The sequence below is a fragment of the Gymnoscopelus microlampas genome (genome assembly GCF_963454915.1).
Source record: "Gymnoscopelus microlampas genome assembly, chromosome: 3".
NCBI classification, from domain to species: domain Eukaryota; kingdom Metazoa; phylum Chordata; class Actinopteri; order Myctophiformes; family Myctophidae; genus Gymnoscopelus; species Gymnoscopelus microlampas.
In genome coordinates, this window is record NC_139940.1 from 28,492,471 (window position 1) to 28,507,397 (window position 14,927).

At 41.2% G+C, this 14,927-nt stretch overlaps 2 protein-coding genes across 3 annotated transcripts in view; both read left to right on the forward strand.

Annotated features, from left to right (window-relative positions):
* The first annotated feature begins 436 nt into the window (after window positions 1-436).
* LOC311042325 (G-protein coupled receptor 20-like) lies at window positions 437-8,996 on the forward strand. The gene is made up of 7 exons (XM_084052999.1): window positions 437-671; window positions 4,970-5,232; window positions 6,054-6,320; window positions 6,818-7,062; window positions 7,722-7,806; window positions 8,135-8,260; window positions 8,587-8,996. Exons 2-7 carry the CDS (start codon window positions 5,038-5,040, stop codon window positions 8,779-8,781), a joined length of 1,113 nt encoding a protein of 370 aa, XP_083909125.1. The 5' UTR covers window positions 437-671; window positions 4,970-5,037; the 3' UTR covers window positions 8,782-8,996.
* Window positions 8,997-11,280: 2,284 nt separating this feature from the next.
* LOC311042619 (solute carrier family 45 member 4-like) overlaps window positions 11,281-14,927 on the forward strand; it is a 28,265-nt gene continuing 24,618 nt past the window's right edge. The window contains exons 1-2 of one of the 2 annotated variants that reach the window (XM_084053454.1): window positions 11,281-11,424; window positions 13,197-14,226. In XM_084053454.1, the coding sequence (XP_083909580.1) occupies window positions 14,007-14,226 (220 nt within the window). In that variant the 5' untranslated portion in view covers window positions 11,281-11,424; window positions 13,197-14,006. The other variant, XM_084053453.1, reaches the window with a different exon arrangement.

The following is a 14,927-nucleotide window of genomic DNA, read 5'->3' on the forward strand; positions in this document are numbered from 1 at the left end:
CTCCAGGACTGACTGGTCCAGATTCAGTGAGTATAACGATAAAACAGGAGGTTTGACTGGTCCCCTCTCCCCTTATTGAGGTAAGTCATTTTTTTTCCTTCTGGCTCTATAAATGGTGACTGAATCAACTTTTCAAATTCAACCCTTAGACTTTGTTTGGATTGTTTTTTTTTACCAAATAAGTCCACGTCAGTCATAATGTGAGAAGCTGACGGGTAAAAATAAACATTTTTGCAGATTTAGAGATAGCAATTAAACCATGTAAACTTCTGTCTGCAGTCTGCAGTCACACAAAAAAAAACGGTGAATAGCCATGGAATCATCCCTTTGCCTGAGGGAACTGTCTAAAAATGACTACAGAGACATTGTAATACCTAATTTATGGTCCGTTGTACAATGAAGTTGGCTTCAGACAGCGTGGGATCTGAGATTAGAGCTATTCCATCCTGTCTCTCACAGCCCCTACTCTCTCTGTTCACACACAGAGGACTCCCACATCGCCGGGGTTTATTTGGACAGTGTTATTTGTGATGTGCCTCAGAGCCCTCTGCTCTCCTGTCTGTATCACTTTACAGGCTTTGATGTAAAGGCACGGAGGAACAACAAAATGACACCGTAGCAATGAAGATGCACTGAAATGGCTTTGTGGTTATTGTAGAAGCTTTAACACGGTATGTATTATAATCATGGGAAGATCTCTTACTATTACTTTTTTTTTATTTTATTTTTTTAGAAAATGTCAGAATTTAATTCCTAACTATTTAGGTGTCATGTAAAAATCAGCCAATTTCTCAGTACCATATTTATTTATTTTTGTCTGGACACTGACAGATAATTGACTACAATTATAATTAACTTATAATTAACTACTTAAACCTCATATTGGTAACCGGAGTCCCTCAGGGCTCAATACTAGTGTATTTTCTGTTTTGTGTTATTGTGGGGAAAGCTTTTGCTGAATTGAGCCGATTGACAAGCTCACAATGCGAGGCAAGTTGCCTCGCATTGTGAGCTTGTCGATCTGCTATTTTCAGTGAAAGCTTTGCCCACAATACGGATGCTGGGGTTTAGGTGGTTAAGTAAAAGAACTTGATATGAAGAATCACAGCAGTGGCGTAAGTGGCAGCCCCCTATTCATAACGTATATTGGCCGGGGTGGGAGGCAGAGGCAGAGCCCAGTTATTACTGAGGGTGTTACGACTGTGCTGGATTGTGGAATTTTATGTAAACGATTAACATAAAAAGAATTTATGAGGTGCTTGGGTTGCGTGAGCAGCCAGCAGCATTTTCCTCTGAAAGATTCGATAATCAAACTCCATCTTTCTGAGACTCACTGGTGGGTCCCCAACCCACACTTTGAAAAACCATAGGCTGAACCACTAGGCTCTGTCATTTATCTCTATGGCTACAGAGGCAGTGAGTGGTTTAATACACAATTTCCCCTCAGTGATGCTTTTAACACTCTTTAGTGCTGCTAATGATGATGAACTATCAGCAGTAGAGTGAATAATATCAGGGGATGTTACTGTGAATATACCCATTCATTTCCCTCACTGCCCTTACAGCTGTATGGCCGGGCTGCTCTTGTTATGTTGATGAATCACATTATTCACGTCCCACTCTTAGTTGAGCATGTTATTCTCATTAGTGGGAATCCAATACATTTGTCATTGGCCGGATGGCTATTTTGCTCATGGAAGATTAATTCTGAACAATGGGTACACATAGCGCAACAACCAGGGGTTCTGAAACCTTTTCATCTCGGGACCTAAATGGGAAATAAAGCTCCCAAGTTGGAGCCAATAGTTACGGCCCCTTGACCCATTCTGGCTCCCTGTTCAGCTTGACACTGCACCAGTGGAATCTGTGACACAGGACCACATTTTCCCCCTTTTTGTGCATAATCTTTGAATTTATTATGACAAATATAATTTGTTTTAGCTTAATGTTTCACTTTTGCACCATTCTGAGGAAGAAATACAAAGGGCACATTAAGTATTTATACTATCTCTCTCTCTCTCTCTCTCTCTCTCTCTCTCTCTCTCTCTCTCTCTCTCTCTCTCTCTCTCTCTCTCTCTCTTTAATTCACTCTAGCTCTCACAGTACAGTCTCTCTTTCTGCCTTTAATTACTTTCTATTTAGACATCTACAGTCTTTTTCTGTTGCTGTCTATAAGATTCTGGTAGATTCTTGTAAACATTTGAGTTTGTATATTTTCCTATTATTATTAACACATACACTTTAGTAGAGGGGTAGCAACCATTATAACTAATGTGATTGATCTGATACATTCTCATAAGAGTTTGTTTGTGCAGGGTAGGGAATAATCATCACTCATTAAATATGAAAATACACACACCCAAAAATAATATCAGACGTTTACCGCAATATCGGCTTGTTCTTTGTAGTTGTCAGTTGACATAACTTGTTTTAATCATCCATTCCCCATCAGGTCTCTTAAAGACATGGTAACAGATCATTGTAAACGCTGGAAAAACTAAAACATTATTTTAAAAGATGGTCCGTTTCAGGGACCTGTAGACTTCTGGCTCAGCTGGCTCATACATTTACAAATAACAAAATTATTTGTAAATGCCAATATTTGTCAATAATCTCATACCCATACACAATTACCAAAACATAAACACAAAGTATTCTGCTCAGTTTTTCCCATCACAGAATTTTCTCAGTCGTAAATAAATACACTTCCCAAGTTCCCATCTTAATAAAAATAGAAGATAAATAAATAACCCTGAATTCATAGGATGGACTTATGATGCTGAAGATCTGTACCACAGAAGGGTACAACCAGACCTTCTCTTCATGTATAATTGTAAGTAAACAGATAGCCCATCTGTATAGTCATAAATAAATAGACAGTCTAAAATGAATGGATGCTTCAAATGGCCCTTAGTGACTGCGTGCGTGCGTGCGTGCGTGCGCGCGTGCGTGCGTGTGTGTGCGTGCGTGTGCCTGTATGTGTGCGAGGACAAACTCTAGTACTAAACACATATTCATAGCCAAAGAAACATATTGTATACTATTATGTCCACATGTAGAATGACAAATGCATATACTTTAACAATACAAAGGTACCTTCATAAATGAACTTACATGCAATATTTATCTAAAACAGTTCCCTCAGTTAGAACGAAAGTGAAATATTCTGTATTGCCATACATTTTCCAGGTTTTCTCTGAGTAGCCTTTAGCTAACCAACTAAAATATATATTTAAACAACAATTGACTAGACCCTGGTGCAGACCTCATCAAAAGCCAATTCAGTTCATTTGACAGTTTGGCCTAATGGTGGTGCTAGGGGGAAGGTCATGGGATCACCAAAATCAATAGGTTTCCTCTTGGGAGCGTGAAAGTGCACAATAAACTCCATGCTAATCCAACCATTACTATTTGAGATATGATGGTCATGGTCACAGACAGAGAGACAAACACATACGGACATCATCACGACCTCAGTGGCAGAGGTGATAAACAACCCGATGTTTATGCAGCATCCGGCATCCAGACTTAAGGCCACTTTTCTTTTACTTTGTTAAGCAAAATACTGATATTAATTTTATACTTCATTGAGTTGGCACACTGAACAGATTGGATTTTCCTCCTGAAGTTTAGCAATGTTCTGTTTCCACAAGTGGTAAAATGCCAGATTCCAACTGGGCACACAATGATAAATAAGTCTTATTATAGGGTCTAGCCCCCCCCCCCCCCCCCCCCCCCCCCTTTTTTTGTTGCCAATTCCCCCCCTTCTCCCATTGTAGGCTTTATGCCAATTCACTTGAATGTCAATGAAACTTGGTGTAATTTAACCTTTGTGGTCCAAAATAAAACTGATAGGCTACATACTGAGACTAACAGGGTTGATTTCAGTTTCCTTCCCAATTATGGAACGTCTCCATTCTTTGCATGGTTTCCCAACATTTGGACAGTAAAACCATTTCATCAGCAATCCAGCATATAAGAGAATGCTCACCATTTCCTTTCTTCACATGTTAGATCGCAAATGTGAACAGGGTGCGAGCAACCCTCTGTTTTTCCCCTGATGGAATTGGAAACCAGTGTGTGTGTGTGTGTGTGTGTGTGTGTGTGTGTGTGTGTGTGTGTGTGTGTGTGTGTGTGTGTGTGTGTGTGTGTGTGTGTGTGTGTGTGTGTGTGTGTGTGTGTGTGTGTGTGTGTGTGTGTGTGTGTGTGTGTGTGTGTGTGTGTGTGTGTGTGTGTGTGTGTGTGTGTGTGTGTGTGCGCGCGCGTGTGTGTGCGTGTGTGTGCGCTCATGCAACATGCGTGTGTGTGTGTGTGTGTGTGTCCAATTTGAGTGTGCTCACTGTCACTATAGTTTATGAGGTTATATATCGTGGCAAATCCTGGATATCCTGCATGAGGTTTATTTAGAAATTATCAAGTATCAAGCCATGACGAATTGTCATGCAAACATCTGAATTACGTAACAGCTTGTTCTTTAGCTAAAATAACTAGTTGTCATATTATTCTTATTGTTACTTCACTGGATCCATAACTGACAATCAGGGGTTTACAGCATTAATAAAATAGATTTCATTTCTTTCTCTGTTCGTGATTACTGTTACATGAAGAAAAATAATACTCCTGTTACCTGAGAAAGACTTCTCAGCATTTTAGTATTCCCCTGAACTAAAACCTTACCGTACCATGGTGTCAGACTAATATTCAAAGTATCCTTTAACCCATTTAAACTGGGAAAGCATCTGTGTCATTTTAGATTTTAGTGTTGGCTATTCAAAAATAGCAGATATACAAGCTTGTAGCGCGTTACGTACATCTACAATTTTCTTTTACATTTTTGAAAAAAAAAATTGTTTGCACAATGTTGAATCATTTTGAATTACGAAAAAGTTTGAGAACTACTGATTTAGAAGGCATTTGTAGAATCGGTCTCAGGTCTTCATGAAAGCATTATGTCATTTTTGCCTTTCAGAGTTTCAGCTCCTATCCCAAATTGTCATCTTTGTCCGCTTCATCCCCCACATCATCATCATCATCATCATGTACTCCAACACTTCTGATTCCTGGATGTACGTCAATACTACATTTTCCATACAGCCTGTGATGGGCGGTCCTAGTAACAGTGGCGCTGTGGAGCCATACCTTCAGAGACTGGCCCATTTAGATGAGGGCCTTTACTATGACTTCTACAGCCTTTGGATTGCTTTGATGGTCATAAATTCTCTTATATTCCTGGTAGGTAGCCTATACTTACAGCATATTCTTCAGACACTCATCATTTGTTCTGTAGGTATCCTGTAACAAGCCATACGTGAGAACATAATAAATGTTTTAAGTCCAAATCAAGTGCAAAGTCCAGATTTTTGTGACTTAACACTGGAGTTGGCTCTGTACGTGGTCTGCTCTTTTTGTCTTCGGCAGGCTGGGAGGCAAAGACTTTTGCCCCTGTCTGTCTGTCTGTCTGTCTGTCTGTCTGTCTGTCTGTCTGTCTGTCTGTCTGTCTGTCTGTCTGTCTGTCTGTCTGTCTGTCTGTCTGTCTGTCTGTCTGTCTGTCTGTCTGTCCGTCCGTCCATCCATCTCAGGCACCACTGACCATCAGTGTTCATCAGTGAGGTCTCTGGTTGAGGGTTGGTCTCTGGTGGTCGTTCAGAGACCAACCCTCCCTGCTACTCCTCCCCGCCTATGAGCACTCATCCTGGGCATGGAATTGGAACTGTCTTTAACTAAAGATATACTGTATTACACTTGGTCATGGTGACTTCACCATTAGTTAATGATGGTGAGGACCAGGAATTAACGATGAGTTCATGATAAATTCATGATGAATTCATGTATGAGATCATCATTAATTAAGCGTTAATTAAATGTATGTTGTATTTGACAGCTGCCAATTGTCACTGCATTCCGATTTAACTCACTTTCTTCAATGAACAGATTATCTCTTCCCATTTTTACCCTTTGCCTCCTCTCCTCTCCCAACCTCTTCTGATATCCCTGCCTTTTCTTCCCTTCTTCTTTCCTCCTCCTCCTCCTCCTCCTCCTCCTCCTCTCTCCAGGTGGGCATGGTTCTAAACACAGTGGCGCTGTATGTTTTCTGTTACCGGACCAAGCCAAAGACCACCTCGGTGATCTACACCATCAACCTGGCAGTGTCTGATCTCTTGGTGAACCTGTCTCTGCCAACTCGTATCCTGCTCTACTACAGCGGGGGGGAATGTCTCACCTGCTCTTACCTGCACATCTTCAGCTACTTTGTGAACATGTACTGCAGCATCCTGTTTCTGACCTGCATATGTGTCGACCGTTACCTCGCCATCGTACAGGTGGGCGTGTCACTTAGTTTCAAAACAGCCCGCAAGCATGCATGCATGGCAGGGTATTATAATCAGTCAGGTCTGTGTGTGAACATCTTTGAACAAACTTATTTGGCTGCATGAGCAGATTTTTCATGAAACTTGATGGATGCTCCAAAGAGATGATTCACTTTTGCGTTAAAACTCTCAAAGATCAAGGTTCTATGGCAATATAATTTTGTTGAATGCTTGCGTATAATGACAATAAATAATGACAATTCTTTTTTTTTTGTTTAGACCATGGACTAACCATATATATTTACAGGTTTTGTTGGGCTTAATGTATACCTTGTCAGGTGACGTCCATAAATAACAGGTCCTGCCACAAAGTACAAATTAGGTTTTAGTGATTTGTTTGGTTAATTTCTAATGATAATCTCTCCCCCCCATGTTACTAGCAGGATACTAAAAAAAAACATAACAAAAAAACTAACAAACAGGCTACTTCATCCTGTTTTGTCTCATAGGTTGAAGCATCCCGACGGTGGCGTAGTTCCAGCGTGGCCAAGTGTGTGTGCATCTCCGTCTGGCTGTTTGCCATCGTGTTCACCTACTCCTTCCTGTCTTCTGCTTTTCGGAATACGGGCTGCTGTCTCTCCAAGCTCCTCTTCCTCACCATCACAGAGTTCTTCCTGCCAATGATCATCATCGTGGTCTTCACCCTGCGGATCATGTGGGCGTTAACTGACCGCCGCCTGATGCAGCAGAGCCGGTATAACTCACCTCATGTCAACATTACAGTGCATGTTCTCCCTGTGTCCCCTAGGGTAGGTACCCTCACAAAAAAACATGCAGTAATCCTGGTCTCTATACTGCCTCCCCCTGGTCAACCGGGGCGCCTGATGGAGGGGAAAGGAACTGGTTGGAATAACATGTTCCTTCTATGCTCTACGTCCAACCGGTGAGACTCCCCCCTGTCAGGTGATAAGAAGCGGCCTGATCATCCTCATGCTTTGAAGGAAACATGAGCTCAGTTCGGGGAAAAAATGGGTTGTACAAATCTTGGGATAAAAATTATAGATAAAAAAAAAAATTACATTGTGATGCCACTTGGAATGAATGCTTACATTCGGCTTTACTCTGTAGAGCAAGTTTCATGACACAAAGAGACCCAAAGACCTAAATACTCAGGATAAAACTTCACACATGCATAATAACCAGTATCTGTTTAAAATGCATTTTCATCCATTCAATAGCTACATGAAAACAGCAAAAAGTTGGACCATATAAATCCCGTGTTGTCCTCAAAGAAGAAAACAAAACAAAGAAAGCCTTTTTATAAAAACTATGGTGTCTATTTGACAGCAGTGAAATATGGTTATGGTGGGTTGAATGTCACAGTGGGTGATTTGAAGCTGCGTGTCTGTTAAGGGAGAGGAGGAGGAGAGCTGTCCAACTATTGACCACGGTGCTGGTGATCTTCACTGTCTGCTTCACACCCTTCCACATCCGACAGGTGAGTGACACTCCATCTTAAAGGGATGTCAAAAACCCAGACACGCTGTATATGATTTAACCACTTGAACCCCAGCATTCCTATTTTTTGGGGAAACATTCGCGTGAGCTTGTAGATCAGCTGTTTTCGGCAAAGAGATTATCTTTAGACAGGGAATAAAGCGGTACAAGTACAGTACTCAAGTCCGTTTTTACTGAGAATAGAGGGTTTAAGTGGTTAAGAGTTAATAAGAAGCTGGTGAAATGTTGGATTGCAACACTCAGCAAAAAGTATAAACATGTCAATAATATCTGTGATGATGATGGGTCATGTGTGCTGTGTGTTGTAGGTGTTGGTGTACTTCTATCCCAACATGCCTCACCGTGTGATCGTTTACCATCTGACTGTGACTCTCAGCAGTTTAAACAGCTGCATGGACCCTGTGGTGTACTGCTTTGTTACTAATAACTTCCAGGTAACAATGCTGAGTGTGTGCGTGTGCGTGTGCGTGTGCGTGTGCGTGTGCGTGTGCGTGTGCGTGCGTGCGTGCGTGTGTGTGTAAGAGAGAGAGAGAGAGAGATATCTTCCTTCCATCTTCTACCTTTCTTTCCACTTTTATTCCCTTTTCTTTCTTTTCCCCCAAATACTTAATCAATCAATCATCATTTATTCAATCTTTTGACCACATATCTTTTAAATACATCTACCTTCCAGACCTTTTTCACCCATCTCTCTCTCTCTCTCTCTCTCTCTCTCTCTCTCTCTCTCTCTCGTCTCTCTCTCTCTCCCCCTCCCCCCCAGGCCACTATGAGGAGTCTTTTCCGCCGTGCCGAGGCAGAGCAGACCAGTGGTGAGATCATCAGCATGCAGCACAGCTCCAACAAGGCCTCGGGGGGTCAGATGGTCAATGCCATCACCAATAACGTGATCATGATGACCAACATTGTCCCATCACTGCAGGAAGACATTGACTTGGAGCACAGCCACTCTCTCTAAGCTCCCCTCTCACACATAGCTGTATAGGGACGGACGGGGATGACCCGAGAGGTCACTTATAGATGACAGACTGGGCTTTGGACAGAAGGCTGGACATACCTGGCCTCACTGGACGCCACCAGAGGTTACATCATCAGCATGCAGCATGGTGGCCCGGAACAGTTGATGCTTTCAGTGTCAACGTAATGATGCTGACCAAGCTTCCATCTAGTCTACACCATTGGTTCTCAAAGTGGGGTCCGGGGACCCCCAGGGTCCTTGAGGGAGTTCCAGGGGGTCCCCAGCTAAATAATACATAGTTAGGAACCAAATGGACCCTTATGGGTCTGTAACTCAGGGAGTGTACAAATGGAACCAAATTGACCCTAACACAGGGTCAATTTGGTTCCATTTGTACACTCTCTGAGTTACATTAACATAGATTTTACAATATAAATCGGGGTCCCAGAGATAGAAATGCCATTAAATGGGGGTCCGTAGCCCTAATGCATGTCAAGCTGGGGGTCCTTGAAATTAAAATGGTTGAGAATCCCTGCTATAGGGCCATAAACATCTTCTCTTATGGGGGTCCCTGGCATATATTTTCAAATGGGGGTCCGCGGGCTATTAAGTGTCAATTTGGGGGTCCTTGACATGAAAAAGTTTGAGAACCTCTGGTCTACACTCTACACAGAGACTACAGCGAAGAGGCAGTTTAGCTGAAAGGTAGAGGCTGACTGTTGTGGATTCATTCATGCCAACCTGAGATTGCAATCAACATTAACAACTGATGGAATGATTGTCAAAGTAATAGCAATGATGAGGAGGACCAACCTGACACATACATGCACAGTACAGTATGTGACCACCACGTACTCCACCTCTAGGGAATCATATTGTAAAACGGTCGAGGGAATCATCGGCTTTGGATTGTAAGACATTTTGAGCCAGGGATTGGCCTTGGTCCTATGGGTATTGAGGAAAAACATGAAGGGAAAAAGACTGTAATGACTATCCTGTCCAGGAGAGGGCAGCTTTTTGCTGCCTTCAGGGTCTCGACACAATCCAAGGACTGATTCATGATTTCATTTTTCATTCATTTATTTATTTCGAACATATTAACGTTATTAATGAGAAAAGACAAAGGAAATAAAAGGAAGCTATTAAAAATAATTAATAAAAAACAGCGCCAAAGTTATCATATTAAATTATATTCCATGTTCGAAAAAGGAGTAGGAAGAGGTTTTGTGAAAACTTATCAGGTCCTACCCCTTCGGGTAGGTCTATCTCAAAACACCTCAAACCTGCAGATAGATATTTTGGCTTTCCGCCCCAGTGTTTACACACTCACATTGAAAACAATTATAACAATTAAACTTTGCTTCCAAATGACATCCAAATGGAAAGACAACTTCACTCTAAATAGTTTGGTAGATGGCCTCTAATTCTGGTGTGTATTGAAATACAATAGATACTGTATGAATTATGTTGAAAATATTCTGTGAATAAGACTCTTTAGGGTGTGTTGTTCTAAGTGGGATTCCCATTAGAATAATGTTTCAAATAAATCAAGAATATAGAAATGAAACAATAAAGAGTTTCAGCTTCAAGTCATGTTCTATATTGAATAATTACCATTAACACTATTGCATGACAGCAATGAGCCATTTATTTCCTGCTCCTTCCTTTCTTTCTTTATTTAATGATTTGCTATACAGTAGCTGATGCATTATGTATCAATGTACCAATAAAAAGTGAGAAGCAAGCACCAGAAAGTTAGACTGCTCTTTTGAGTTAATTGAATGTAGATGTATGGTTGTGTACTGTGTATTTATTCAGTGGTGTGGTGGTCACCACATGGCATCACAGCAAGAACATATTTGTTTTATATAATTTAGCCCTGTTTTCTCCACGAAACAAAAAGACACTGTGTATTATCATCCAAAGTTATAAGCAGAACAGGACCGTGTTTGGGAACAAAACTAAACCAAATCTGAAATCTGACCTTTTATCAGATTGAGCCCGCCTCTCCGTCAGTCGGTGGTTCTCAACCTTTTCAGGCCACGACCCCCCAAAATGTAAGAATCCCCCCAAAATAATCATAGTTGAGTTGAGGCATTACATTTAGTTTGACTCGATTCCACAGATAAATATTGTGAAAATAGCTGATCTACAAGCTCACAAGCCTCGGGAGCTGTCTTCACACCTTTTGCCTCTTTCTTACATTATTTGACAATTTGACCAATGTTTGACCAGTATTTATAGTATTGTTTGTTGATTACTTTTGATGCAGTAATGGTCTTTTTCATTTCATTTCATTGTTTTTCTTTTTCTTTTTTAGGTATTACAAAGGTCTTAAAAGTCCTTACATTCTCACTTCTCTGTCATCTGGGGACCCCCCCTCCAAAGTCGTGTGGGGACCCCCCTGGGGGTCCCGACCCACAGGTTGAGAACCACTGAGTAGATGCTGATGATGTCAGCATCTGCCCTCCGCTTTGTTACTGTGGCAACCAATGAGAGTGATATAGTCAAACTAACCAGATGGTCAGTCAGTCAGTTAGCATGCTAGTGTTAGCCACACACAGCTAATTTAATAATGCAGAGACCATCATTATTGTAGTCCGGATGTCCCGCAGGATGGATGTTTTACCAGATCAAGCTCAGGTATGAGGTATCAGTCTTTTTAATGGTACATTTAGCCATCTTAGCTTTAGCGACAACTGAAGTTGGATTGATCTTTTTGAATCTAAACAAGAGTTGATAGTTTTGATCATCCTGGACATAATTACACCTGCCAGTCTCTGTCTCATCATCATCTGCTGATGATGTGCAGGATATCGACATTATTTGGGAAGTTTAACTGGTCAGGAATAGATAGCATTAGCCTGAGCTTTGGTTTTGTGTGGACCGAGTTATTGGTGTCACACATGGGATCGCCTGTTGTGTTTCGCTAGCGAGAGAAAGAGCAGCAGGTATACTGTTGTTAAACCTCTGTGTGTAAAACGTGTCCTGTCCTGAGAGAGAGATTCCTGTAGAAATACTTTCAGCTGCGGATCATCTGCATGTTGGGAACAGACCATAACTCTATGGGACAGACGCTCCATCGTGTTCTTTTCGCTTCTACGACCGTAATAGCAGCACCATGATTGTAAGTTTGGGATTTATACTTGGAAACTGAAACTGAACTTTTAAGTGTCTAATGTATGAGTCATGATCGAAAAGAGATATATGTCTTGTCTATTTTGAGGTGGTCTGACATATATTGGTAGGAACTATATCTGGTTTGTCTCTGTTATTGTAGCATTGATTGAATTCTTTGTTTACTTCAGTTTGACATGGGCGTTTGTAAGAGTTGTATCTGTTTTAAATTAAAATGTTGCAAGATTTCTGGCAATTTTCACACCAGATCTGTCAAGTAACAATTGTACTCTAGGCAACCACTATAACTACATTAACTACAATAACAGTAATTATGATTGAAATGAAAGTGAATTAATCAAGGCCCTAAGGGGAAATGAAAAAATGAAAAAAAAAAAGATCATTTTTCAATCCTACCTCATTTTGCTTACTAGATATGTGAGAGTGGTTGATATGACTGGAGGTGAGGTAAAGGTTATCTAACTACTAGCCCTGATACATGACTGTCATGTCAGGACATGATGGCCGTCTTGGATCCATGGCTATCTAACTACATGTGAATATATAAATGTTGCTGTGCCAATGCCACAATGCCAATCAGTTGTGAAATGCATAGCTGACAGGGCAAACTTGTTCTTCTGAACAGCTATAAGGTGTGGCTTTTCTTTCATGCATGCGGGTTTTCCTATTGCATAATCATGTATTCTCCTGCAATAAAAAACACTCTCTTATTTCTGCCAGTATACCACTGTACATAGAGTATTACAGTTACTGGCCTACCAGAACTGGGTCTCCTCTTATAGTTCAACCATAGAATTAAGGTAAAGGAGCAGATTAACAAAGGTTCTGGATCGGATATGTAACATCATAAGCCATAATTTGGAAAAAAAGAGACTTATGATTCCATCATGGATAGAAACTTTTATTCATGACCTAAACTTGACATTTTTATATTCAGAATGATTTACTACTCGTTAAAATAATTACTAATACATGCACAAGATCATTTTGTGTTTTCCAAACCAGCTTCAGTGTCATTAGGCTAATAGTGCCACAATTATACTTTGTCCAGTACCTATTTTTTATATTGTGAAAACGTTCTACGTTTTGTAGACATTCTACCCTGAAATACCCATTTTGTTTACAAACATTCAGACATTATGATCTGGTCTATAGAATATGCAATGAAACAGTTGATTCAAATTCACATTAAAAAAATGCCCAAATAGGACATTATGCCTCAGTTATAATAGTGTAGCTTCAGCTTACTGGCTAACTGACTGTTTGTTTCTCTGTAGGTTATTATGTGACTTCATGGGGCCGTGCCAAGGATTGTCCACCTGCACACACACACACTCATCCCCTCCATCCCCCACACACTTAAACACAAACATACTCACCACCAGTCTCCCAGGCCCTTGCCAACCCCCGACCAAACTGGTTCCAACCACAGAACTACCACATACCCCGTTATGGAGTTGCCCTGAACTCTGTCGGATGGATGTCGCATGGATTCTGACTGAACAGAAGAGACAGTGAAGAGCACCATACTGTAGCTTTCTGGGCCAAAAGCCAGCCAACGCGTGCCGGTATATCTTTGATCATATGTAATCACAGGATGCAATATCCAGGTACCCTGTTACCAGGATGACAAACTGAATTGGATTTCCTACTATAACTTTTACAGGACATGAAGACCAGTCACCATGTACCTGTTTTGCAGTCAACGCTGAGTGGAATTCTTTTGTCTTTCTTTTTGGGAGAGTTTTGTTTTTTTGGCAGTATAAAGGTTGTCCTAGTGAATAAAGAGTGAAATGCAGAACGCTGCGGTCCATGGATGGGGTCTTAACAGGTTGTTGCCAAACCTCTCGCCCTGATCACATCCCTCTTCTTTCTGAAACTACAGTTAAAAAAAGTCGACATGGATTCACTATCAGTTTAGTTGGATTTTGTCACAGCATCTTAGTCAACCATCCTACCTCTCGCATTTCTTCACCAATACATGTTTGAGACCATGGATACCACATGTTGTCATATCAGCAGACTATCTGTAGTGTTATAGGAAATTGATAAATAGTAGTCATATCATCCATCCTTACAACGGAAGAATGTTGCCTAATACAAAAGAGCCACTTATGGAAGGAGAAGAGCAGGAGACGGTGGACCAGGAGGTCCCCAGCCTCCCTGAGAAAAGGAGACCCAGGGAGGGGGAGGATGGACACAGAATACCGCTGCGTCGCTGGGTGATGCACGGGGCGGTGATGTTCGGCCGAGAGTTCTGCTACGCCATGGAAACGGCTCTGGTAACACCAGTGCTGCTGCAAATAGGTGAGACACTAGGAGGCAAACATCAAGCACATAAGCACAAGGTGATGAAGGGAGACTCTGCGCAGGCCTTGGTTTGACATAGGCCTATATTATTGCAGATTGGTAATGGGCTCATATATGAACAAAATCCAGTGGGGTAAAGTAACTAAGTACATTTACTCAAGTACTGTACTTAAGTACAGTTTTGAGGTATTTGTACTTTACTTTACTTTACTACTTTACTACATCTCGGATCCAAATATTGTACTTTTACTCCACTGCAATTATTTGAGAACTTTAGTTACTTTGTAGATTTAGGTTATTATTACCAAACATACATTAACCACTTCAGCCCTATATACATTTCGTCCATTTGAAAATAGCCAATTTATAAGCTCACAATGTGTTGAGAAGGTTGCATAGCTGTAGGCTGGTGAAATCTGTTGGTGTAGCTCTATGCCAGAACTGGATTTACTCCTGCTGTGTAGTTGGCTGCATTTGCCCTGGCCGATTTGCCAAGTTGCAGTGTCTTGTCTTATACATAGATAGGCACTGTGTGGTCATGGTGTGTGTACTAGGAATGCCATGTGTGTGGTCATATTGTGTACTAGGAGGCCACGTTGCGGTCCACCTTTCTAGAACAAAGTGGACAAAACATCACATGGAGAAATGGCCATGATCCTAAAGATCAGCATGAACAAGAGTGGGATTGTGGAGCTACT